Here is a 23,535-nt window from a genome sequence, read left to right on the forward strand (position 1 = left end):
CACTTTCAAGATAAGATCTTCCATTTGCCTTCTCTGCCCCCATCCCCCTTTGTCACCAGATATCTAGTGACTGCTATTTTTTCTAAAGGGTTTCTTCTCTCTTCAGCTCCCACCTTGGTTTCTGCTTCGTCTACTGTTACCTTCTCTAGTTCACAGGGCCGATCTCAAGACCCTTCCCCAGTAACTCAGAATATGACTACATTTGGGGACAGGACTGCCAAAGGAGGAATGAGGAATGAGGATGTTGTTGGGCTGGGGAAATCCAAATTCACTTGAGTACAAGAGGAGGGCTCTTTGTGTTCTGGAAAAAAATCTCACATTAGGTGGCCAGGTAGGATGGTGCACATCTATAGGGCTACAATCTCAGCACTTGGGATGCTGAGGCAGAAGGATTGAGAATTTAAAGATCAGTTTGGGCTATACAGAGAGATTCCATTTCAAACAAAACAAAACAAAACAAAACAAAACAAATGAAAACAACAACAACAACAACAAAAAACAAACTTAAAAAACCCAACAAAACCCTAACAAAGCAACAATACTCTCCAAAGTCTCCACCAACCAACCGACCGACCGACCGACTGACCAACCGACCAACCGACCGACCAGTCAACCAACCAGTCAACCAACCAGTCAAAGAACCAGAAACAAACAAATACCCCATTTGTTGATGTTGGCTTTCCAGTGTTTAGAACTGAGAGAACATACTTCTGATAATGAAGTCGCCCAGCCTGAGGGATCTTATTGGGGTATAACTAGCAAACAAACGAATACACTTCTTAACAATATGCTCCCTGCGAATCAGCAGCAGCTGCATATGAAGCTTTCAAGGTTTCTAAATGCATAATTAATTGTCTCACACTGGGGACTGGCTATTGTTTCTGAATTTACCCAGAGGATCCTTATGATACACTAAGTTTTTCTTCACTTTTATTTAATCTTCAGAGTCTTAGAGGGTTTTCATAGATGAGAAATTCTCCAGTGTTAATGTTCCCAGGACCCTCTGGGTAGTGAGCAGAGGCAGCCTCAAGCTCAGTTCTGACTCTTTAAGTGCCTCTCTCTTTAATGCAGAGCAGGCACAGACTCACAAGAGGGTCTGGGGTCAGGACACACTGTGAACTTGAGCAAAGTGTTGGGGAGACAGTCAGCCATGAGTCCCGCTGAGACTTGGAAATGCCTTAACACACTCAGAGAAACTTCAATGCTTCAAAATCACTCCCTACTAAATAAACTCCCCGAGGCAGGATATGCTGTCACACTTACGTTTCATCAAAAGGTCCTCTCAACTGTTATATCTGCCTGCACTAAGGGACCAAGAAGGGAGCTTGTATCTGTTCTGGTCTTGGTCAAAGTGACACCTAACCACACTCTTTTCTTTCAAAAAATAAATTTTATTAGTGGCATGTTAATCAGTTTCTTCCCAGAGAGAAGGGAATCCCTGCTGGACTAAAAATCTGAGCAGACACATCACAGCAGACATGCCATTTCCAGGGTGCTGACAGGTGCACAGAGTGCTCTCCACTGAGGAGACTGCTTTCTGCATCATGCTTACCACCCTGAAAATTTGATTCACTGTGCTTGGGACTGTCCCAAAGCACTGGCAGCTACTCCTTAGTGACTCACAGTGTTATCTCTCCAGCCATCTGCCACCCTGCTGTTGGAGAGGCTGGAAATGTCATGTGTCCTATCAAGCCCCAGTGAGGACAACTGGGGCTGGTTCAGGTGGGGTTGGCTTTTGGGAGCCAAGAAAAATCTCAAACATTAAGAAACTCCAATAGTCTACAGCTCAGGCAGCAAGGGAGACTCTGCAAGTGCCCAGATATGTGTTGGAGAAGTTTGAGCTTTCTGGAAAGATCCACTTCCCTCTCACAGACAAAGAGCACTTTCTTGAACATCTTGCCCAGTGTTCTCATGACTAAGAATGAACTCTGTAACGTTTTGAGCTTCACTTGGTCTTGGATTTGGGTCTTTCTTACACTTTTTTTTTTTTTCCCTTCTTCCCGCACTCCCCCAGTCTAGACTCTGCAAATTGCCATTCTCCCAATCTAAATGGCACTTCTAGCTCAGAGGCAGTTCCATGGGGTCAAAATCTAATAGCTCCTTTCTAGCCTTCCATGATGGAGACTGGGAGAGCAGGCTCCTTAGGGCTTCCATTTTCCATGGTTTTAATACAGGCAGGCATTTCTCATCACTTCAGAACCCGACCCTCAACCAAGCATTCATTGACTTACTGATCAAGGCAACAAAAGGAGGGACAGACTGCGTAAGTTTTCCATGTCTACATCTAATTGATTAAGTTAGGTCTCCACACCAGGCAGCTCAACTTCACGTCCAGGCTAGCAAGGTAGTTCCCTTGTCTTGGTTTCACAAAGGTCAATGCCGGCCTGCAGCTTGCCATTCTTCACCGCTGCCCAGGGCATGGAGGCAGAGGTCCACTTTGCCACCCAGTCTCCTTTTTTGTTGACCAAGATGAGGCCACCTAGACCTTTGAGTTTTGACTTCATATAATCCAATGCCAACTCAGCAGCCTCATCTACGGTCTTTCCTGAAAAGAAAAGGAGAGATTGAGAAACAGCACACCTGGACCCCAGCTTTTTGGGGACACTGTGAAATATGAGTGGGCTTCACTGGAGAAACAGGGTTTCTAGGGAACTGGGTAGGGACCAGCCCTGTCCCCTGTACTGTCTGTTTCCTGGTCCACTGAGATATGAGATCCTGCATACTCCTCCTGCCCACCACTGTGCCTTCCCCATCATGAAGGGCCATACTCCCTTAAACTGTGAGCCAAACAAACTCCCTTAAGGGGCTTCTTGACAGGTGTCTGGTCACACTGACCAGCAAAGCAATACAATTTGTATGCTTTCAGCTCTTTGCTGGGACAGAGACATCTTCCCTCTTACATCCACGGTCAAGGATTGACCATGGTCTCTATTGCTTTGTCTTCTCTGATGTGAAAGAGAACAGCAGACAGGTATTGTGTTTGTGCTCACGTGTATGCTCACACACATGCATAGAAGCCAGGACACCATATGCCTCACTCCATTATGTTCTGCTTTCATCCCTTGAGATAGGGTTTCTCACTGAACCTGGAACTTGCTGGTCCTCCTGCCCTTTCTCCACATACTGTCACCCAGCAAATCCTAGTGATTCTCTTGTTTCTACCTCCACAGTGCTGAGGTGCCTCTACCTGTACAGCCATACCTTTCTATCTGCTCTTGGGCTTAGAACTCATGCTTGTGCAGCAAGCATTCTTTCATACAGAGACATTTCCTCAGTTCAGAGAACAGTATTCCAGAACAGTATTCTAAAGGTTCCTTTGGTCCAGGACCTACCAGGTGTTAGAAGAATGTGAACAACCTTGGGGCAGGGTCTGTGGCAAGTGTGTTTCCATACACTACCCTGGCAGTGGTCAGATAACATCTATCTGCTTGGCTTCACTAGCTATGCACTTGTTTCACAGTCTACATACCTTGTTCTACATGGAAGAGGGCGAGTCTGGCCAGATTCACCTTCAGGATACTTTCCCCATGTCCTGTGGTTGAAACGGCTCCAAGGTTATTATCTGCGTAACCTCCAGCTCCTGTTCAAAAAAGGTTATTGGTTCTAACTGAGCAACAACAGTCAAAAAGTTAAACACAAGTCTTATGTTACACAATATTATATCCTAGAGGTATAGATAGGTCAGAGCTGTATTCCTGATCTGGTGCCGCACAAGTGTACAAAAGCACACCTGTAAACAAATCTCTATCTACACCATCATGACTTAAAAGCAATTCTATCTGTCGAAGAGAGAAGTATTCTGGCCTATCCATATAACAGGATCTGGAGCCAAAGTAACTTTGACCATATTTCTCCCATAGTCTTAGACTAAGCAACTCTACAGTCATCTTTCCATCAGTCCTTATCTGTTCACATAGAGCCACCAGTCTCAGAGTCCCACAACCTGGCAGGCTTCCCCTTTACCCTGTTCTAGTTGGTGTAGAAGCATCAAATATTGACATTTTCCTTATTTAACAATTCTGGGTACTGGGGAAGGTCTTAGAAGGGCAACTCTGCTGAGTGTTATCGTTTCCCAGGCTGTTTGAAAGCAGGTAACTCCATGGTTCTGGTTCTGGGAGAACTGAGGTTAGGGAAGGAATACAAAGTCTTACAATAGGAGAAGGTGGCCTTTCCCTTCAATCTGTTGCTCTGTGGTGAACCAGCATCAACAAGGCCCTACTATTTGAAGCAGCCAACTCTTCATTTTCTTTGCAGTTCCTTTAGAGTAATAAAAGGCCAGGGTGACCCATGTTTCCTGGGGTGAACACCTCCATTTTTCAGGATGATAACTGCACAGCAGAGGAAATGTTACTGTGTACCTAGTGTCACCTATGGAACATCCTAGAAGGGTGAACCCTTCTGGGGAATGCTTATCAGAAAACTTAAGATAAGCACATTTGGTACCCACAACCAATGCAGGGGCTTCTGGGAATTCATTTCACAGATTTTTTTTTTCTTTTCAATACTTTATCATGAGAACTCACAAAGCCTGAACCTAATTCCTAGGCTCTGACCCCACCTGGCTCTGGGGCCTTGTCAGATCCCAGCTGGATACAGGCTGTACTATTGAGCAGCCATATTTTGGCAGAGTTTTTGCTAAGGAGAAAAAAGGTGAGTGTTTTATAGGTGTCAGGTCTCTTTCTCCGAGTGATACACCACCTCAACAGGCAGATCTCTGATTTTTAAAGAGACTTCAAGCATTTCCTTCAAAGCCATTGCTGTATAGGGTACAAACAGCTGTCGAGAATGTAAATTATCACTAAGAGTAGCACAACGTATTTAAGAAGTCAAGTTTTCTGCTAAAAGTATAAGCTTCTCCTTTGGGCAGGTGAACAATTTAGCTGTAGGGGTTTGTGGGAATTCCTACAAGTGCAAATCTGCGCAGAACACAAGATGCACTCCTACTGCACGTTGCTTCGTGCTTCTCCCAGTGCTGGGTTACAGATGCATACTGCACACTGCACACTGCACACTGCACACTGCACACTGCACACTGCACACTGCTGTACAAGGCTTTTACGTGGGTGCTGGGGATCTAAACTCAGGTGCACAGCAAATATTTCCCCCGAGACATCTCTCCAGCCCAAGTTTCCAGCTGTTTATTTTTACATTGTTAATGTGAACCATATCTGGGAAGAGGCACTGTGTATTTAGCCTCTGCAAGTGACCCTGGGGACCCGGACACTGGGGCTACAGAGAAGACAGGTATGGCTGCAGTAGTCTGGGACAACTTTAACATCCTCTCTTTCACTTTCTCTCCCAAGATGTCCCCAAAATGTAATCCAGGGGAGACTGAATACCTCAGAGCAGTAGTCCCAACAACCTCTTCCAACCCAAATGCCACTCCTAGAAGCTGTCACCAAGAGGGTAGAGGAAATGACACAGGAAAAGGTGTGAATCTGATGACATGAAGGGCAAGGGAGGGGCATGAACTACCTCTTAGTCCTACCTATACAAGGTGAGTCTCCAACTCGGCCAACCATTTTATTGACAATACCCCCAGTAGAGGTTGCATAAGCCAAGTTTCCTCTGCAGTCCAAGGCAACAGCACCCACAGTTCCTGAGTTTCTGTCAAAAATAAGCAGAAAAGGGAAGAGAATGAAGATGAGAAACAGCCACCGAGTAACACAGTCACTTAAAATCACTTACATCCCATATTATGTGTTAAGATTCTGGGCTCAAGAAAACATTTGTTTCTTATTCTACATGGCCCTTTACATTTTAACCTTAAAGAGTACATCCATCCCAGCTCTCAGGAGGGAGAGGCAGAGGCAGGTGGATCTCTGAGTCTGAGGTTGGCTTGTTATATACAGAATGAGTTCCAAGCTAGCTAAGGCTACATAGTGAGACCCTATCACAAAAACATATTCATTTTATATGTTTCTTTCACGTTTGTTCTGGCTACCAGAAAAAAATTAAACAGCATAAGTGCTTCTTATTAAGATGGACACATGTACAAATTTAACCTTTTCAGAGATGGCCCTAATTCATTGGCTACCTTCAGAAGGTGGAGGCAAAGAAGTGAACTGTTGCCACCTCAAGGAAACATGATGTAAGTGCTTCATGGTATAAGTACTCTAAAAGTTACTTTTTAGGTACTTTACCTCCCCCCCGCACCCCCGCCCCCGTCACCTAAGTCATGCTGTTTGTATCTTCCCACACTCCCCAAAAGTATTTATTTCTGATGTTGACAGGGGCACAGCCAGTCTTTGGGCTCAGAGAGGCAAAAAAGCCTTTTCTTCCTGGAGACTGCACAGTGTTAGTGAGAAGAACAGAGGCCAGGGTTATCAGTCATGCTGAGCCAATTCTGAGTGCCAAAGGTGCCCTGTGCATTCTATAATTAACTTTTCTGACCTCTCTAAGTTGCAGGATTCAGGGGGAAGAGGCCACTTATCACATCTCAGAGCAGTACTGGCTGGTGCTGATATACAGTTAGACGTGTCGTTTTGTTTAGTGCTGGGCATCAAGCCCAGGGCTTTATGCATGCACTAAGCATGTACTCTACCTCTGTACCACACCCTCAGCTCACACACAACCTTCAGAAAGCAATAGAAAAGCAGCTTTGAAAATAAGCACAAGGCAATAACCCAGCAGCCTCACTCCACTGACTGCAGTCCATAGAAATAAAAGCCTTATGTCCTAGTACCCGGGAAACTGAGGCAGGAGGATTGCAAATTCCAGGCTTAGCTTAGGGCATATAGCAAAATCCTATTTCAGAGCAGGTAGAAGAATAATAGAATGTTAATATCTCAATCTCATAATCTGGAAAGGCATCAGATTATTATTTCAGAGACTTGTATATTGTATCTGCCTGACTTTTCTGCCTCAGACCCATCAAAACTGATTCTTTAGGAAAGGGAAACACACACACATGTACACGCACACACATGTACACACACATCTACATATATGTATACAATACATATGTGTGTATGTATGTATATTTAGTCTGAATATATATACTCTGCTTAGGTTATTTGAACATTGGCGTCTGGTAAACTAGGGACTCAGTAGTGTTACAAGACTGAATTCTATTCTATTATGAGCTCCTGCATCCTACTGAATTACTATTAGGTTTTTGAGCCAGAGTCTCACTCTACAGCTCAGGCTGTCTTGAAACCTGCTCTTACAATCTCTGCCTCCTGATGGCTGAAATTATTTGTGTGCAGCTCCAAGCCTGTCTAGCAATCTTCTGCTTAATTGTGCCAGAGAAGAACCCCATCAGACTGACCTCTTATCCACATAGGAGGTGTAAGTAAGGGCAAAGTTAAGGTTAAGAAGAGTTGCCCTCCCCCCACAGAGTTTCAGTTCCTTAGGGAATACAGGTGAGGGGACACTGCCAAACTTTCCAGCTGTTCTAACTGCAGAAGTCTGAGTGTCATCTGGAACTTACTTTGGGCAGTCAGCTTTCTGAGCCCCCTTCTCAAGCTTCTCTTTCTCCAGGTGCTTCTTGGTTCTCTCCGTTATCAGTTTTTCTACAGGAATCTGTGGAATCCCCATGTCTGCTGCAAAACTCTCTGCACCATGGCCAGTCAGAAAGCAATGAGGTGTCTGAGCCAGGGTAGAAAGGGACAAACAAGGTTGCATTTTTTTTTAACATACATACATATATATACCTGTTCTATGGTGTGGAAATAGCTACTATATTTTTAGTGTTAAAAGGCCCCAAAGTGAAAATTGAACTGGATTCCCCCCCCCCTTTCTTTTCTCCATGTTGGTGGTCAACCTCAGAGACTTGGTGATCCCTAGGTTGGTGATCTGTCATTGAGCTGTGCCCTCAGCCGGCCTAAGAAGGCCAGGAGATAACAAAGTCCATATGTGTCACCCAGCTAGTCCTAACAGGACTAAAGCCATGGTTGACTCCAATGGCATTATGCTTGTCCCCGTGAGTGTTTAGAGCAGCAATCTCCAGCACTGTTCACAGTCTGGCCTATTCACCCAGAAGTCCAGCAGTGGCAGCTTCTCAGGAAGCACTGCTTCCAGCACACGTACCTTTTCCATAACAAGCCGTGCAAGTTTAACGGGATTTGCGATACAGCGCACGGCAGACACTGCTCCTGCAGACAGGTCCTTCCCATCCATGATACTAGCATCCATCTCAATATCACCGTTAACATTAAGGACAGACCCATAACCTAGACCAAGAAGAAGTTGAAAAGAGTGAAAAATTTACAAAAGACTCTAGATTTTCTACCAACCTACTTCTTTCAACACACCTTCTGTTCTACTGTAGAGAAACATTAAACAAACACATCTGACTTGGTACCTATTGGTTTGGATATGGTTTGTCTCCTACAGGTCCCCAGGACTGTAACATTGATGTAGGGGAACCTTTAAGAGGTGGCCCTAAGCCGGGTAGTGGTGGCGCACGCCTTTAATTCCAGCACTTGGGAGGCAGAGGCAGGTGGATTTCTGAGTTCGAGGCCAGCCTGGTCTACAGAGTGAGTTCCAGGACAGCCAGGGTTACACAGAGAAACCCTGTCTCAAAAAACAAAACAAAACAAAACAAAACAAAAACAAACAAACAAACAAAAAAAAGAGGTGGGCCTAATAGAAGATAGTTAGGTCAGAGTGCTCCACCTTCATGCATATGAAGGTCTTACTTATATAAATAGATTTTTCTTGATCCAATAAAGGTCATTTATAAAATCCTACAGGCAATATCATACTAAATGGTGAGAGCCTTAGTGCATCTCAGATTGTAGCTAGCAACTGACAAGGACGTTTGCTCTCTTTACTCCTACTGAGTCACTGAGTGGCCTGGCCTCCACATTATATTGGAGATACACTATGGGCTGGTGTGTTGGCAGATATGTGTAACCTCAAGTAACCTTGGCATCCATGAGGCTGACACAGGAGGACTACACGCTAGATGCCAACCTGGGTTACACAATGAGTTCCAGCCAGCTTGAGCTGCACAGTGAGAGCTTGTCTCCACAAAGAAAACAAAGTATGAGGACTAAACAATATAAAAATAGAGGGCAGAAGAGTGGGGAGGGGAAGGAAGAGGATTAGGGGAAGTTGGAGAGGGAAGAGAGAAGGTAATGGGGGAGTAAATGATTAAAATCTATAAACAGGCATGAAAATGTCAAAATGGAACATGCTATTATGCTTAATTACCATATGCTAATAAAAGCTTAAAAAACAAACAACCCAAAATTTCAGTTTAAAAGGAATCCAGGGCAGGCCGGATGACTCATCGGTGAAACCATTTCCCATGTAAGCCACAGGAGCCAAGTTCCATTCCTATTTCTAGAACCCACAGTGGAAGGAGAACTGATCCCGAAAACTGTCCTCTGACTTTTACACAATGTGTACCATTCTCCTCTCTCTCTCCCTCTCTCTCTCTCTCTCTCTCTCTCTCTCTCTCTCTCTCTCTCTCTCTCTCTGTCTCTCTCTCGCACACATGTATGCATACACACACAGATAAACACACACACACACCACTCTCTCACATATAATAAAAATAAGTTTGTTATAAAAGTAACCGAGTCTTTGTTTCTTTTCATAGCAACCAAAGAGATTAAGTCAATATACAAAAATCAGTAGTATTGTTTTATAAGCAAATGACACAGAAAACTTCCTAGTTCTGCAACTGGCACCAATTAATAAGAAAGAACAGTTAAGAGAAAGAATAAAGATATTGTCCAAACTGAACAAGTGGTACAAAGTAGACAGGGGTGAGCTAGGTGAGGATGGCCTATGGAACCACTGGCACCTAACACAAGATCTAACACCTGATTTACTGGGGTCCTAAAAGGAGGGAAGGAAAGCCTAGGGCTAAAAAGCATTAACGGAAATGATGACTGAAAATTGTCCACATTTGACAAATAGTCTAAATCTACATATTCAAGAGGCTGAGCAAATTCCCAATACTAGTAAATGCAGAGAAATTCACAGCAAGGCATCATAATCAATGTAAAAGTGTCTTGAGGGGCCAGGGACAGTAGAGCGCTTTGCAAGGGTCTAATCCCAAGCACTAGAAAAACAGTCTTGAAAGTAGCAAGAAAGAAATGACACCTTACCTATCAGGGAAAACCAATTATAATGACAAAGGATTTCTCAGCAGAAACCATGGAGGCCAGAAAGAGGTACAGCATTTTCCAAGGGCTGAAAGAAAAGAACTATCAAATCAGAATTCTGGGTCTAACAAAATACCATTCATATATGCTTCTGAAGTCTAGACCGTACTAGTCTGTTTGGGCTTCTATAACAAGACAACCCAGACTGGGTTGCTTAAACTACAGAAAGTTAATTCTCAGTCTGCAGACTGAAGAAGAGACTAAAGCTGAAGTGCCTAAAAGGTTGACCCTTTTCTGAGTTTGGCTTGTACCATTTCACTATGAATTCCAGTGGTCTTTCCTAGTGCCACAGGGGGAGGGTAGTTAATTAATGACTATTTTTGTGTGTGTTCTTATGAGTGTTGGCATTGTGTACCATGGTATAGCTGTGGAGGCCAGAGGACCACTTTGGGTGTCTGTTCTCACCTTCCATCTTGTTTTAGACAAATCAAGTGTTCACCACTGTGCACACCAGGCTGTTTGGCCTATGAGCTTCTGCTGACTTGCCTGTTCCCACCTCCCATTGTATTACCGGAGTTCTGATATTGTAGATGTGGTCTACCGTTGGTTTGTGTGGCTTCTAGGGATCCAAGTTTAAGTTCTCACAATTGGGCACTGTATTCAAGGAGCCATTCCCAGCTTTTTAAAAACATGTCATGTGTGTAGGTGTTTGTCTGCATGTATGCCTGTGCCAACTATGTGCCTGGTGCCCTTGAAGGCCAGAAGAGGTTGTCAGACCACCCCCCCCCCGAAACTGGAGCATATGCAGACAGTTGTGAGCTGCCATGTGGGTGCTAAGAATCAGACTTAGGTCCTCTGGAAGAGAGCCAGTGCTCTAACCACTGAGCAATCTCTCTAGTCCCTTTGATTCTTTTTGTAAGAATCCTAATCCAATTAGAGCAGAACTCTGTGCCATGCCCTCACTTAGTGTGAACAATTTCCTTAGTGGCTCCATCTCCAGATACTGGCACAGTGGGGAATCCTGGGTTCAGCGTTAGAATTTGTAGGGACACAAACACGGGTACAAACATTGAGTCTATAGTACAGATGGAGGAAAACAGAACCTGTTGCCAGAGACTGAATTCAGTAGAGTGGCTAAGAGAGGCACTGAAGCAGAGAGGCAACAACAGAAGGAGGAATCCTGCAAAACCAAGATGGAAGATCCAGCTGCAGAGAGAGTGAAAATATAGGCAAATACAGCCTTTGGGAACAAGCAGAAGAAATGTATTCTAAGTATTACTATTTCATTTTCAGATACCACTTAATCATAGGGAGAAACTAAATTCAAGGTCCCAGGCCCTAGGGGAACTGGGGACTTCCCAATATCTGGACATCTTCTATTATGAGGAAATAGTTGTCTGAATCCAGACATCTCAGGGTGTAAGGAGACAGTTGTCTGAGTCCAGACATGTCAACTTCTCCAACTTGTTGGTAGGGTCAAACTAAGTTCATGTTCCCAGACCCAGGAACCAACTTCTATCTTGATTGATGGAAACTCCCTTACTCAACCTCTTATGCCTAAATGTGATCGGACAATGCTACAGCCCCTGCCTTGCTCTATGAGTTCATCCTTATCTATGCTGCACAATGTTCTTTCAGGGTTGCAGTTCAGCTCCTGAAGCTGTTTTGCAACCCTGATCCATCAACAGCATCTTGATTACAATAAATTTTTGTCACTTGCATTGACCTGGTGTTTGGGTTATGTTGGGTTTAAGTGGACCCCTCAACACAGCAGGCTTGCCTTCTCCTCTTTGTTGTCTTAGTTTATATTTATGTTTGGTGGGTTGTTGCAAAAGTTGATCCTGAAGTTGTTCCCAGTGTTCACAGAAAGGAAAAGCACAAACAACTGTAAGGTGGAACTTAACTTATCACAGCTAGTCACAGAAAGGTAAGAGGCACTACATTTTGCTTTCATTGCTAAAATGCTTTCTTATTAGATAGTAGTTAGTTATATACATAGAACAATCTCTAGGAAAAAGTCCTCAAATTCTGCACAAAGGAAAAAATATATGCAATACTGTTGATAAAGTAAAACAGACTTCTAAAACCAATTCTCAAGTAACTTAGACAGAGAAATAAAGAATAAAGAGCAAACAGGAAAAAGAGGGTAAATAGACCCAAAACCATAATAGCTGATATAAGCCCTTATCAGTAGTTGTATAATATGTAAATATTCTAAATGGACTCATTGAAAGGCAGTGTGGTTCATTTTAATTTTTTTTTGGCCCAACTGGGAGAAAATATCTACAGACCAAATTAATGTATGTAGTAAAAGATACCTGCCTAGAATATATAAGTAACTTATGAAACTTTGTAATAAGGGCAAAACCCTTAAACAATGATAAAACATGTTTAACAGACACATCAGCAGTCTGTTCCTCTATCAGAAGCTGGTAAATATGTTCCCCAAAGTTTACTGGCTGCTCTGACAGGCATGTGGGATGTTGTGTGGTGAGACTGGGTCCTGAATCTGTAGGACTAACCAGTCTGAGCCCTCAAGTTATTGGCGATCCCATCGTCTATGCTGCAGGCTTGCAAGAGCTAAAAGCCTGTATGCTGATTAACATTCTCAGCTGTTATGCCATCACATCAAGACCAGCTAGACATCATGTGATATTCCAGGTGACCTTGGCATCATTATAATATTCTGATGATAAAAACATACATCTAGGGGCTGGAGAGATGGCTCAGAGGTTAAGAGCACTGGCTGCTCTTCCAGAGGTCCTAAATTCAATTTCCAGCAACTACATGGTGGCTCACAACCATCTGTAAAGGGATCTGATGCCCTCTTCTGGTATGTCTAAGAACAGCTACAGTGTACTCATATACCTAAAATAAGTAATTCTCCAACAAACAAACAAACAAACAAACAAACAAACCAACCAAAAAATACACCCACAGGTGCCATGGCAGAAGGAACCATGTCCAAATTAGGAAGACAAGAAATGGCAGCTTGGTTCCTGAAAGATCTCCCTTCTCTGTGAAAAGCTATAATGACAGTATGCACTGCCCCATACCCTAGCCTAGCCTTAGTAAAAGCCCACCAGGACTTTTGTTCAGGAAGAACCATGCCTCTAGAGGATAAAATTTCTTTCTACACTCATTGGTCATTTAACACCCCTATCTCCTTACAACTGTTTGCTTATTTGCATGTGGCACCAAGCAAGAAAGGAACCTGTAGACTCAGTGGCAGGATTTCAGTCCTGTTGGATAAGTGTCAGAATGAACAAAGCCTTGCGCTGGTATCCTCGTGTGTTGTTGATCTGGTTTTTTGTTTTTTATTTTGAGACAGGTCTTTCTACACAACCCTAGGTGTCCTAGAACTCACTGTGTAGACTAGGTTGACCTCAGATCCACAGAGATCCACCTGCCTCTGCCTCCTGAATGTTGGGATTAAAGTTGTGCATCACTAGGTCTTGCTTGGCTGGTCATTATGGTTCTTCGTTATTTACTTAATAAAAAATGAGCAAGCCGGGCAGTGGTGGCACACGCCTTTAATCCCAGCACTTGGGAGGCAGAGGCAGGTGGATTTCTGAGTTCGAGGCCAGCCTGGTCTACAGAGTGAGTTCCAGGATAGCCAGGACTACACAGAGAAACCCTGTCTCAAAAAAAAAAAAAAAAAAAAAAAAAAAAAAAAAAAAAAAAAAAAAAAAAAAAAGAGCAAATATAAAGCTTTCCATAAATTTCTTTTTTTCAGTCATCAGAAAGATGACTGAACCTGAGCAGCGGAGTTAGGAAGCCCAGTTTGTAGCCACATTGGGTAGAAGAATGAATAACCCAGGGACTCATATTGGTGATTCATGTTTGAAGTAGGGGGAAGTCTTATAAAATTGAGCCCTTAATATGTGTTGAGTCTATACAAACTCCAGGTAGGTCAGTGGTTCTCAGCCTTCCTAATGCTGTGACCTTTTAACAGTTCCTCAGGTTGTGGTGACCTCTAACCATAAAATTATTTCATTGCTATGCCCTAACTAATTTTGTGACTGTTATGAATCTTAATGTAAATATCTGATGTGTAGGATATCTGATATGTGACCTCTGAGGTTGAGAACCACTAAGGTAGAGTCATAGTTGAATTGTAGGACATGTGATTGGGAGCCAGAGTGTTAGAGAATTTAACACTGCTTTACATGGTGAGGGTTGGTGGAGGACACTTAGAGGCTGCCCGCCTGTCTGCCACCATACCATGAGGCACAAAAGGGAGGAGGGAGCCACAGTGTACAAGTATGTGGTGGAGAGACAAGAGAGAGAGAGAAGCTGACTGGTTTAAGCACTTTGAAGAGAGGTGGTACTAGAGACTCAAGGGTAGAGAGGAATAGCCCGATGTGAGTAGCCTGCCTGGCTACCTGTGGCCATAGTGAAGTCCTGGCCTGTCTGCTTTGAGGGCCATGTCTGGGTCTGTAGCCAGGCAGCAAGAGGGTTCTGTGTCAATGTCTGTGGCTCATATCACCACCAAAGGCTGTGTGGATGTTCCTGGTCTGGGTTGCTACTTGGGACCCAGGTTGATGACTCAGGGCTGTGCAGAGTTGGCCCCGACCCTAACTGGCTGTGGTACTTGGGAGAGCTGGTCCTGCATCTTGATTTGGGCAGCACAGTAGAGCTGGCTCTGGTTGGGGGAGGGTGTAAGACAGGGAGTGAGGAGTGGGGTTATGGAAAGCAGGAGAGCTGGCCCTGCCCCTTGCTAGCTTAGGTATTGGGTGACCTAGTTGGGCCAGTGCTGGAGAGCTCACCCTGGTGTTGTGGGTGTGGGAGAGCTGGCAGGCTGACCAACTCAGCTACCACCCAGGCCCAGATCCAGCTTTGAGTTTGCTCACCTCAACATCCACCTTATTTATGAACTGCTAGAGCACATGAAGGAGCCGGTCCTGCAGATGCAAAGCTTCAGGATCCCTATGACACAGGATAATAACAGGATATCCTAGAGGAATCCCAGTGAGGATCCAGTATTGATGGTGTAGCAGAAGCCAGAGGCCTTGAACCAGACCAATGACTTACTGTAATAAACATTTGCAAGTGAAGATGTTTGGACAGAAGAGTATACTGTGGGACACACTGTGACACACTACAGATTCTACAACAAGATGATTTTTTTCATTTTATTTTTAATTCTATTTCATTTTTGTTTTTTTTTGGGGGGGGGAGGTTACAAGGGCAGAGGGTGGGTATGAAGGAACAGGAAGGTGAGTAGGATTAGGGTACATGATGTGAAATTCACAAAGAATCAATAAAAAGCTAAAAAATAAAATAAAAACAAAAAGCAAAACAAAAGAAAAAAACAAAACAAATCTTGCTTTAGTTTGGAGAGAAGCACTAGCTACTCTTGCAAAGGATCCAATTTCTAACATTCTTATGGTGGCTCACCACTGCCTATAAACTTTATTCTTAACACCTTCTTCTGACCTCTGAGGGCACCAGGCATGCATGAAGTGCACAAATATACATGCAGGCAAACACTCATACACATAAAATACAAATTAAAAAAAAAAAACACAGGAAAAACTAAACCAACCAAACCAATCAACCAACCAACCAACCAAAATACCAAACTTTGCTACATGTTGGGGGGGGAGGGGTCAGACTGTTCCGTAAATATAGAAAGGGAAAGAGTTTTTTCCCTTTATACTTTCTCCAATGATTTGTACAGAACATTGAAACTTCACACACACTTTGAAGCACACAAAATTTTATTCATGATCAAAATCTACCTAAAATTTTAGAAGACAACCAAAAAGAAAATGTTTAGGCAAATATTCTTTAAGCTATGACAGAAAATGTATTTGTTACAACAATGAAGATGGATACATTGTGTTTCTATACAATCAAGAACATGCACATGATGAGGGGCTCTTTCTGGAGTAAGCATTCTAACATCACTAAGAGTGGAAGAGAGGAGATGACGCTGGTGGACTGAAACCAGGATAGATTCTGAAAGGCCTCGCTCTCAGGTTCAGATTGTATTTTCATTTTAAACTATAAAAACCACAATAAATAAATTGACGGGAAAAAAAAAGCTCACAAGGTGGGGTTGGGCAAGCAAGTGAGATTTTTTTTTTTTTTTTTTACAGAGGCAAGCATGGCAGTCAGCAGGTTGTTAAGGGCAACGATACATTGTTTCAGCTAATTCTCCAGGTCATTCTGCATTCTGTCCAGGCAACAAGTGAAGTCATGGTTGGCAAACAGGCAGTACAGGTAGTGCTATAAATGAACCACTAAATAAATCAATAAATCGCTACCCAATAACTGGTCTTTCTATTTCAGTCTACTTCACATTCTTAGAAAGACATTCACAAGATACAGAAAGATAAAGGCAGAGTTGGGAGGAAACATATGCTGATCACATTCATACGTTTGATGAGGGATTTTGTGTTTTTTATATTTACATAAAAAGAATCCCCAGATCTCTTCAGAAAGAAAAATAATCTAATGAAAATAGACAATGGGCTTGGTTGAATAGATACTCCTCCTTGGCCCCCACCAAGTGTTTAACATCACTAACCATTTTGGGAAATGCAGACTGATACTAAATCACAGGTCTACTTTGATTATTAGGCCAGCTAAAGTAAAAGACAAAACAGAACAAAACCCACCAGTGTGTTTGTGTGCTCCAGGATATGGGAGAAGGCAATCACAATCACAAAGTCTGGAAGTTCCTAATATACTTAAATATACTCTTGTCATACAAGACCACCTTTCTTGAATGCCTGAGAAGAACTTGTGTTCAAGTTAAAAAACCTCTACTTGTGTTTACAGAGGTGATTTAACGCATTGGCAGGTGGCCTATGTTCAGCTGCTGAATAGCCTGCTACAACTGGTGGTGCATCTACCCAAAGGGTCCAGTCTTTGACACTGTAATACAACATTGTCATCTTCAAAGTTCACACTCAAGAGCCATACAATTTGAATTAAAAAAATTGTAAAAATTCAGGTTTTAAGTAAGTTTGTTGGGCTCCCTTTATCTGTGATGAACATGCCTGCTATTGGAATACTACAGGCATAGGAAATAGTTGCTACTGGGGTCTAGGGCTACATGAAGTGCAGCCTCAAAGGCTGTGGGACAACAGGACTTTTTCATATCTTCATTGCAGCAGTGGTTATTATACTATATGTTTGTCACAGGCAGAACTATGCATTGGGAAGAGCTTGTTGCATGTAAATATATGGGATTAAAATATCATTAAAACTGTATAGGACTCTGAGAGAGGCTTCTAAATTTGATGACACCTCAGAATCACCTGGAGGTTTCAAAACAAAAGCAAGGAAATCAATTCCTAGTCCCTATCCATGAACATTTTCATTTTGGTTCTCTTCTGAAAATTTTAGATATATTTGGTTATGAATACAATTTCGTGTGCTTCAAAGGGTATGTCAAATTTCAATGTTCTGTATATACCACTGGAAAATATGTAGGAAAAAACATTTCCCTTTCTTTATTCAAGGAATACTCTGGCCCTATAATATGTAGCAGGGTATTTTTTCTTTGTTTTGTATTTTTATTTGTATTTTATGAGTACGAGTATTTGTATGTATATCTGTCCACCTTATGCATGCTTGGTGTCCTCAGAGGTCCGAAAAAGGATCTGGATCATCGAGAAGTGGAGTTTCAGTTGTGAGCCACCGTGGAAGATTTTTATCTTACAGAAAAGGATTTACAAATGTTAATCATTACTGTAGATGTTGCAAGGAATTAAAAGGCAGATAAGGAAAAAAATCTTATCTCAAAAGCTCCGACACAAGTTATCAAACCAAACCGTAGCAAAAGTAAAGTACTAGTAAATACAGCTTAATTTCCGTGAATGCAAAAGGTAATTATTTAGTTGCCCATTTAAGTAAATCTTTAAAGAATATTTTTAAGTTGGGTGTGGTGGCCTGTGCCTATAGTTCCAGCTACTCAGGAGGTTGAGATGGGAAGATCATTTCAGCCTTAGGAGTTTGAGGCCAGCTATGGAAAATGTCAGACTCCATCTCAAATAAATAAATAAACAAACAAAAAGAAAAATAAATCTAGCATAGACATCTAGAAGCTCAATTTTACAGTGTTTCTTAATGTTACTTTTCAATGAGCTAAGTATTTAGGAATAAGCTCTGAATATAAAATCAAGTTCACATTCAAACATGAATAGAAACACAGATGACATTTTCACGCGCAGACAAGGTTTACAGATGCTAATTAGGGCCATGGAACTCTTATTAGAACCCAGGGTTAGGTTTTTGAAGATTCCAAATAATTACCCAGAGGATCTTAGCAGAGGCCATTGGGATACTGTTTCTAGTGACCACAGCTGGAAACCGAAGATGGAAAAGACAGAGTCCAGGCTACTCATCTTCAGGCATCTGGAAGTGGGAGACCCACAGAGAGGCAGCCTTGGGGAGCAGCTGCAGCAGTTCCCTAATCTGCACTCTCTCAACTTGTGTGGAGGAGAGACCCTGTTAGGTTATAGACCATCACGGGAGGGATCCTTTTAGGTTAAAGTTCACCAGAGACCTACCTGAACTAGTCTCTTTAAGGAAAGGTTCTGGAAGTATAGTCTGTCTGGAAGTTTAGAAACCACCATGAAAGTGAACGTCTTAGTCAGGGTTTCTATTCCTGCACAAACATCATGACCAAGAAGCAGGTTGGAGAGGAAAGGGTTTGTTCAGCTTACACTTCCACATTGATGTTCATCATCAAAGGAAGTCAAGACTGGAACTCAAGCAGGTCAGGAAGCCGGAGCTGATGCAGAGGCCATGGAGGGATGTTACTTGCTGGCTTGCTTCTCCTGGCTTGCTCAGCTTGTTTTCTTATAGAACCCAAGACTTCTAGCCCAGGGATGGCACCATCCACAATGGGCCTTCAGTGTATAAGCAGGGCTGACCCTGACGGGCCATCAATTGCAACTGAGGCTGCACCTTCTTCACCAATGGCCTTCCATGGCCTCTCACTGTGCTGAGCCTCAACTGCTCTTCATGACCCCTTCATGCCTTCAAAACCAGTACCATCTGGGTGACTCTTACACATTACCAAGTCCAGCCACAGCACATGGAAAACCTTGGCTATCTCTGGAACACAGCCTCTGTGCTCCCAGAAAACACTTCCCAGAAGATTTTACCTCAGTGATGCTGGCCTCTTCTTAATCACTGCTAATTTCTTAGCTCCAGCTAACCAGCATCAGTAGTCCCAGTAATGCAAAGGTTTTGCTTTAGCAGTTCTGGTATCTTGTTAACCACAGCTGATTCTTCAGCCCCAGCTAACCCAAACCACAGAATCTTCACAATCAAAACAGCAATGGCCCTGATAAGAGTCTTTAATCTTCTCTCTGAAATTTCACAAGCCAGGCCTCCATTGTTTGCACTGTTCTCAACATTATCTTCCAAGCTCCTATAGAACATCCCGCAGAGCTCTTAATACTGGATGGCTCTTCTAGCCCACAGTTCCAAAGTCCTTCCACAGTTCTCCCCAAAACATGGTCAGGTTGTCACCGGAATACCCCACTATGCTGGTACAAATTCAAATTTGTCTTAGAGTTTCTATTCATGCACAAGCATCATGACCAAGAAACAAGTTGAGGAGGAAAGGGTTTATTCAGCTTACACTTCCACACTGCTGTTTATCACAAAAGGAAGTCAGGACTGAACTCAAGCATCACTGAACTGTAATGTCTCAATCCATAGATAAACTTACAAAAATTTTCAATATGTATCAGAGTGCCTAACAAAGTCAAGGAGAGTTCCCCAAGGCTGTCTCTCTGTGAGTTTCCTACTTCCACATGCCTGAAGATGAGTAACGCTGAAAAGAAGATCAGAGGTTGAGCCGCTGAAGTGGTAATAACAGATTATCTGCCTGGCCTCTGTCTCTCCCATCTGCTGTTTTCTGCTGAGGGATCCCAGTATCTCAGCAGCCTCTGCTAAGATCCTCTGGGTAAATATGTGATAATTAATTGGTTAAGATATCCTGAAATTTTTTTCCCCAAGACAGATGGCACGTGGGTGGTACAGTTCTAAAAAGTATTTTAATCTTAAGATCTTAGGTTTTCTATTTTAAAACAAAAGAAACAAATGTTTTCCCAGTAAATTAATCTGCAGTGTTCTGAGAGACAAGCAAAGTGATTATGCTTACTTTACAGCACTATAGAGTGAGTTAATCTTTTGAATTTCTTAGACCATTGCTACCTGGGTCATGTAGACACATTAACTGTGATGATTATTATTCTAGAACATGGCCACACAAAATAATTCACTCTGATTGCATTTATATGACTTTTAGGAAACATAAACTCATTTCTTCTGAAGGAAGGAGTGGGAAAGAGCTTTGGAGTTTCTCTCAGCACCTCCCTTCTGACAGTGATGTGTGAGTCCCCTCCCCACATCATGTTCTGGCAGACACTGACCTTCTGACACTAGCCACCTGAAGAGTCTAATCCCACTGGTTAAGGGGTTTAGTCTCACAAAATTGCTTCCTTCCTTCAGATGCCTTTTTTTGGGGGGGGTGGTGGTGGTGGTGTTTGTTTGTTTGTTTTTTGAGACAGGGTTTCTCTGTGTAGCCCTGGCTGTCCTGGAACTCACTCTGTAGACCAGGCTGGCCTCAAACTCAGAAGTCCAACTGCCTCTGCCTCCCAAGTGCTGTGTTTAAAGGTGTGTGCCATCATTGCCCGACTAAAAGACTTATTTATTTTTTATGTATTTGAGTACACTGTAGCTATCTTCAGCCACACCAGAAGAGGGCATCAGATCCCATTACAGATGGTTGTGAGCCACCATGTGGTTGCTGGGACTTGAACTCAGGACCTCTGAAAGAGCAGTCAGAGCTCTTAACCACTGAGCCATCTCTCCAGCCCCCCAGATGCCATTTTTTAAACAGTAGCTTCTCTATAATTTCTGCCAGACAACTGTAAGCCAGTCTCTCAAAACCCCTGCTAGGGCTTACTTTTCTAGAGCAGTTCATAGAACTCAGATGTATTACTAGTGTGTATATAAAGGAGGCAGTTGAACAGTGAGACAAAGAAACACACAGGGAAGGGTCTGGAAGGGTGCTGGGTGCAGGGTCTACTTTTGCTGTGGAGCTGGTACTGGCATATGGCCAAACTCACCAATTTGGAGGTTCTCCCATCCCCAAAATTCAGGGATATTTTTTGGATTGCTTGATTGTGGGGGCCCCTTTTTCTTTTCCAGAAGATGAGACGGGCTGTAAATCCCAAGTTTCCACTTATGGTTTCGTCTGTAAAATGGTCAGTCTCCTCCTAGAGACCTATCCAGAGTCAATTTACTAGTCAGAAAGATGATTAGGGACTTTATTGTTTATTAGGGACCAGATATTATAATAAAGGATTCTTCCAGCATCTGTTTCAAGATTTTTGAGCCTAATTTGGGGGAGGCAGAGAAAACACACACAAGGGTAGAGGGAGGGAATGAATACACAGTTCTTAAAATCGAGATGGCTACATTTTATGGTATGTAAAGTCTATCCCAAGACCCACAAATACAAAAAGTCTACACCTGAAAAGCCAGCACTTGGGAGGCCTAGGCTTGAAGATTGTGTGTTTGAGGCTATGGAGGGATCTCCAGCAAGATGCCTGGCTTTTGGTATTGAATTCTTAGAGGGGCACGCTAAATAAAAGGTGAATAACAGACTTAAAAAAAAATTCTCAAAACAAGTAGCTTAGTGCAAACTGAGGAACTTCAGTACTGCATCTTGCTCTAGAGTACTATTTGGCCACAAGGCGGGTCAGACTAGCGGATTCCGCGTCTATGTATTTACTATTATTTACTAGGCAGAGAATACTTTACCTGCGTTGAACTCTGGGTCGTTTTCCAGGACAGTCACGGCTCCTTCCACAGCATCTACTGCGCTCCCTCCCGCCTTGAGGATTCTGTAGCCCTCGGTTGCCGCTTTGGCGATGCCCTCACGCACCAGCTCTTTCCGGTTGGCTGAGATGTTGCTTGCTCCTCCACCATGGACTACCACCACGAGACTCACATCGATGGAGGCTAGGCATCAGGAAGAGGCAAGTGTCATTTCGAACTGGTCCAAGACAACCGACCCAAGTGAGCAGCAGTGTCAAAGTGGTTTTGGTTTTTTCCCCCTCCCTGCTCCGTGAGAATTTTGTCGGAAAAGCCCAAAGCGACCCACGCCCCCCAGCATTCCTCCCCATGCTCTCCCACTCCGCTCCCCGGGGCAGGGTCTGGGGCATCTGTGGCTCAGAATGCGGGGTGTCAAGACTCCGAGCCCGCGCTTGTGCCACAGTGCTACCCCTCAGTCTCAGTTTCCCTGGAGAACAGCAGCCTCTATTTTGTGTTGTGTCGCCGGTACAGAGGACGCGTGCATCAGAGCTCCAGCCCTCCTCCAAGGAGTCCCTCCGTGCCTCAGTTTCCCGGGGTCCGTGCTCCCTGTTCCCTCCACCGAGGGTCTGGGGTACCCAAAGGACTGGACTTCCTCACGTCCTTCGGACCCGAGCTCCTCGTCTTTGGTAAATCCTACATTTTTGTTCTTGTTTCCTTTCCCATACCTCGGACTGGTGGCGGCGCCACGGAGCCGCGGGCGCACGGAGAAGCTCCGTCTCGGGCGGTCGCCATGATGTCAAACTGGCCAAGCCACTAGGCAGCAAACCGCTTCGCCCGCAACCGCTCCGCAGGCAACGGTCCGCGCTTGCGCACGAGGGTGGGGGCCCCGGGGCGCGAGGGTGGGGGGCCCCCGGGGCGCTGCTGGGGTCCCTCGTGATGCGCACCAGCTCTCCAGGACTCCAGATCTAGAGTAACACCGCTTTCTACTCTTCGACCTCCCTAGCTGCACGAAGGGACCCTTCTCCTTGTCTTGAAATTATCACATGATCTTAATTAAGTCTTGCTAGTTAGAATTCTACATTAAAACCTATCCCCTTTAAGCTCCCCATCCTAATCTTTCGGAAGAGCAGAAAATAAAGGATACAACTGCCTCTAATTTGCCAGGTTCTGTTCGTTACAGGCTCCGAGAGCCCAAAAATCCCACCTCCCTGCCCCAATAACCCCCGCTCCCTCCCCCCAAGTCCAGGGATTCCAGCTCTAAATCCTTTCATCTCTCACTGCCCTCTTTTTGTTGACATTTCTTCTTTCCCTGCTTCCAGCATTCCCTAAAGTTGTGGCAGCAGGGGTAGAAGACCAAACACTTTGTATTCACGAAACGGACCCTAGATTCTAGTTTTGTTCTAATAGTCAAAGAGGGAGAACAGATCAACCGGACTTGTACAGGTATCTGTAGCAGTGACACATGAGAAAGATACCCTGCTTTATTATGTAAAACAATTTTATTTGAATTATGAGTTTGTTTTTTCATAATCTTTGTTTTTTAATTTTAGATTTACTGAAGCAATATTTTATTTTCATTATCAATTGCTTTGTACTGTTTATTGGCTAGATGAATTGGTGTCAAAGATAGACTTTCATTTTGCAAGACCTTCTCTTTTCAAGCTGGGGCAACCCAGGCTTA

General features: G+C 43.6%; 1 protein-coding gene across 1 annotated transcript; it reads right to left on the bottom strand.

Moving 5' to 3' along the window:
- Positions 1-2,264: 2,264 nt before the first annotated feature.
- Positions 2,265-23,063, bottom strand: Asrgl1 (asparaginase and isoaspartyl peptidase 1). The gene is made up of 7 exons (XM_034513247.2): positions 22,580-23,063; positions 21,861-22,061; positions 8,032-8,174; positions 7,433-7,590; positions 5,489-5,607; positions 3,470-3,580; positions 2,265-2,545 (listed from the first exon to the last, which is right to left on the bottom strand). Exons 1-7 carry the CDS (start codon positions 22,644-22,646, stop codon positions 2,337-2,339), a joined length of 1,008 nt encoding a protein of 335 aa, XP_034369138.1. The 5' UTR covers positions 22,647-23,063; the 3' UTR covers positions 2,265-2,336.
- Between the last annotated feature and the right edge of the window lie 472 nt (positions 23,064-23,535).

Source organism: Arvicanthis niloticus, chromosome 1 (genome assembly GCF_011762505.2).
Source record: "Arvicanthis niloticus isolate mArvNil1 chromosome 1, mArvNil1.pat.X, whole genome shotgun sequence".
Taxonomy (NCBI): Eukaryota; Metazoa; Chordata; class Mammalia; order Rodentia; family Muridae; genus Arvicanthis; species Arvicanthis niloticus.

What these genes read in the sequence shown, in the direction of transcription:
- Asrgl1 (XM_034513247.2), bottom strand. Translation starts at nt 22,646, where the DNA reads ATGGCGACCGCCCGAGACGGAGCTTCTCCGTGCGCCCGCGGCTCCGTG. An exon ending in CGACCCAGAGTTCAACGCAG is followed by an intron (nt 8,175 to 21,860) that starts GTAAAGTATTCT and finishes TTCTTGGTCTAG; the next exon opens with GTTATGGGTCTGTCCTTAAT. An exon ending in CACGGCTTGTTATGGAAAAG is followed by an intron (nt 7,591 to 8,031) that starts GTACGTGTGCTG and finishes ACCCTGGCTCAG; the next exon opens with ACACCTCATTGCTTTCTGAC.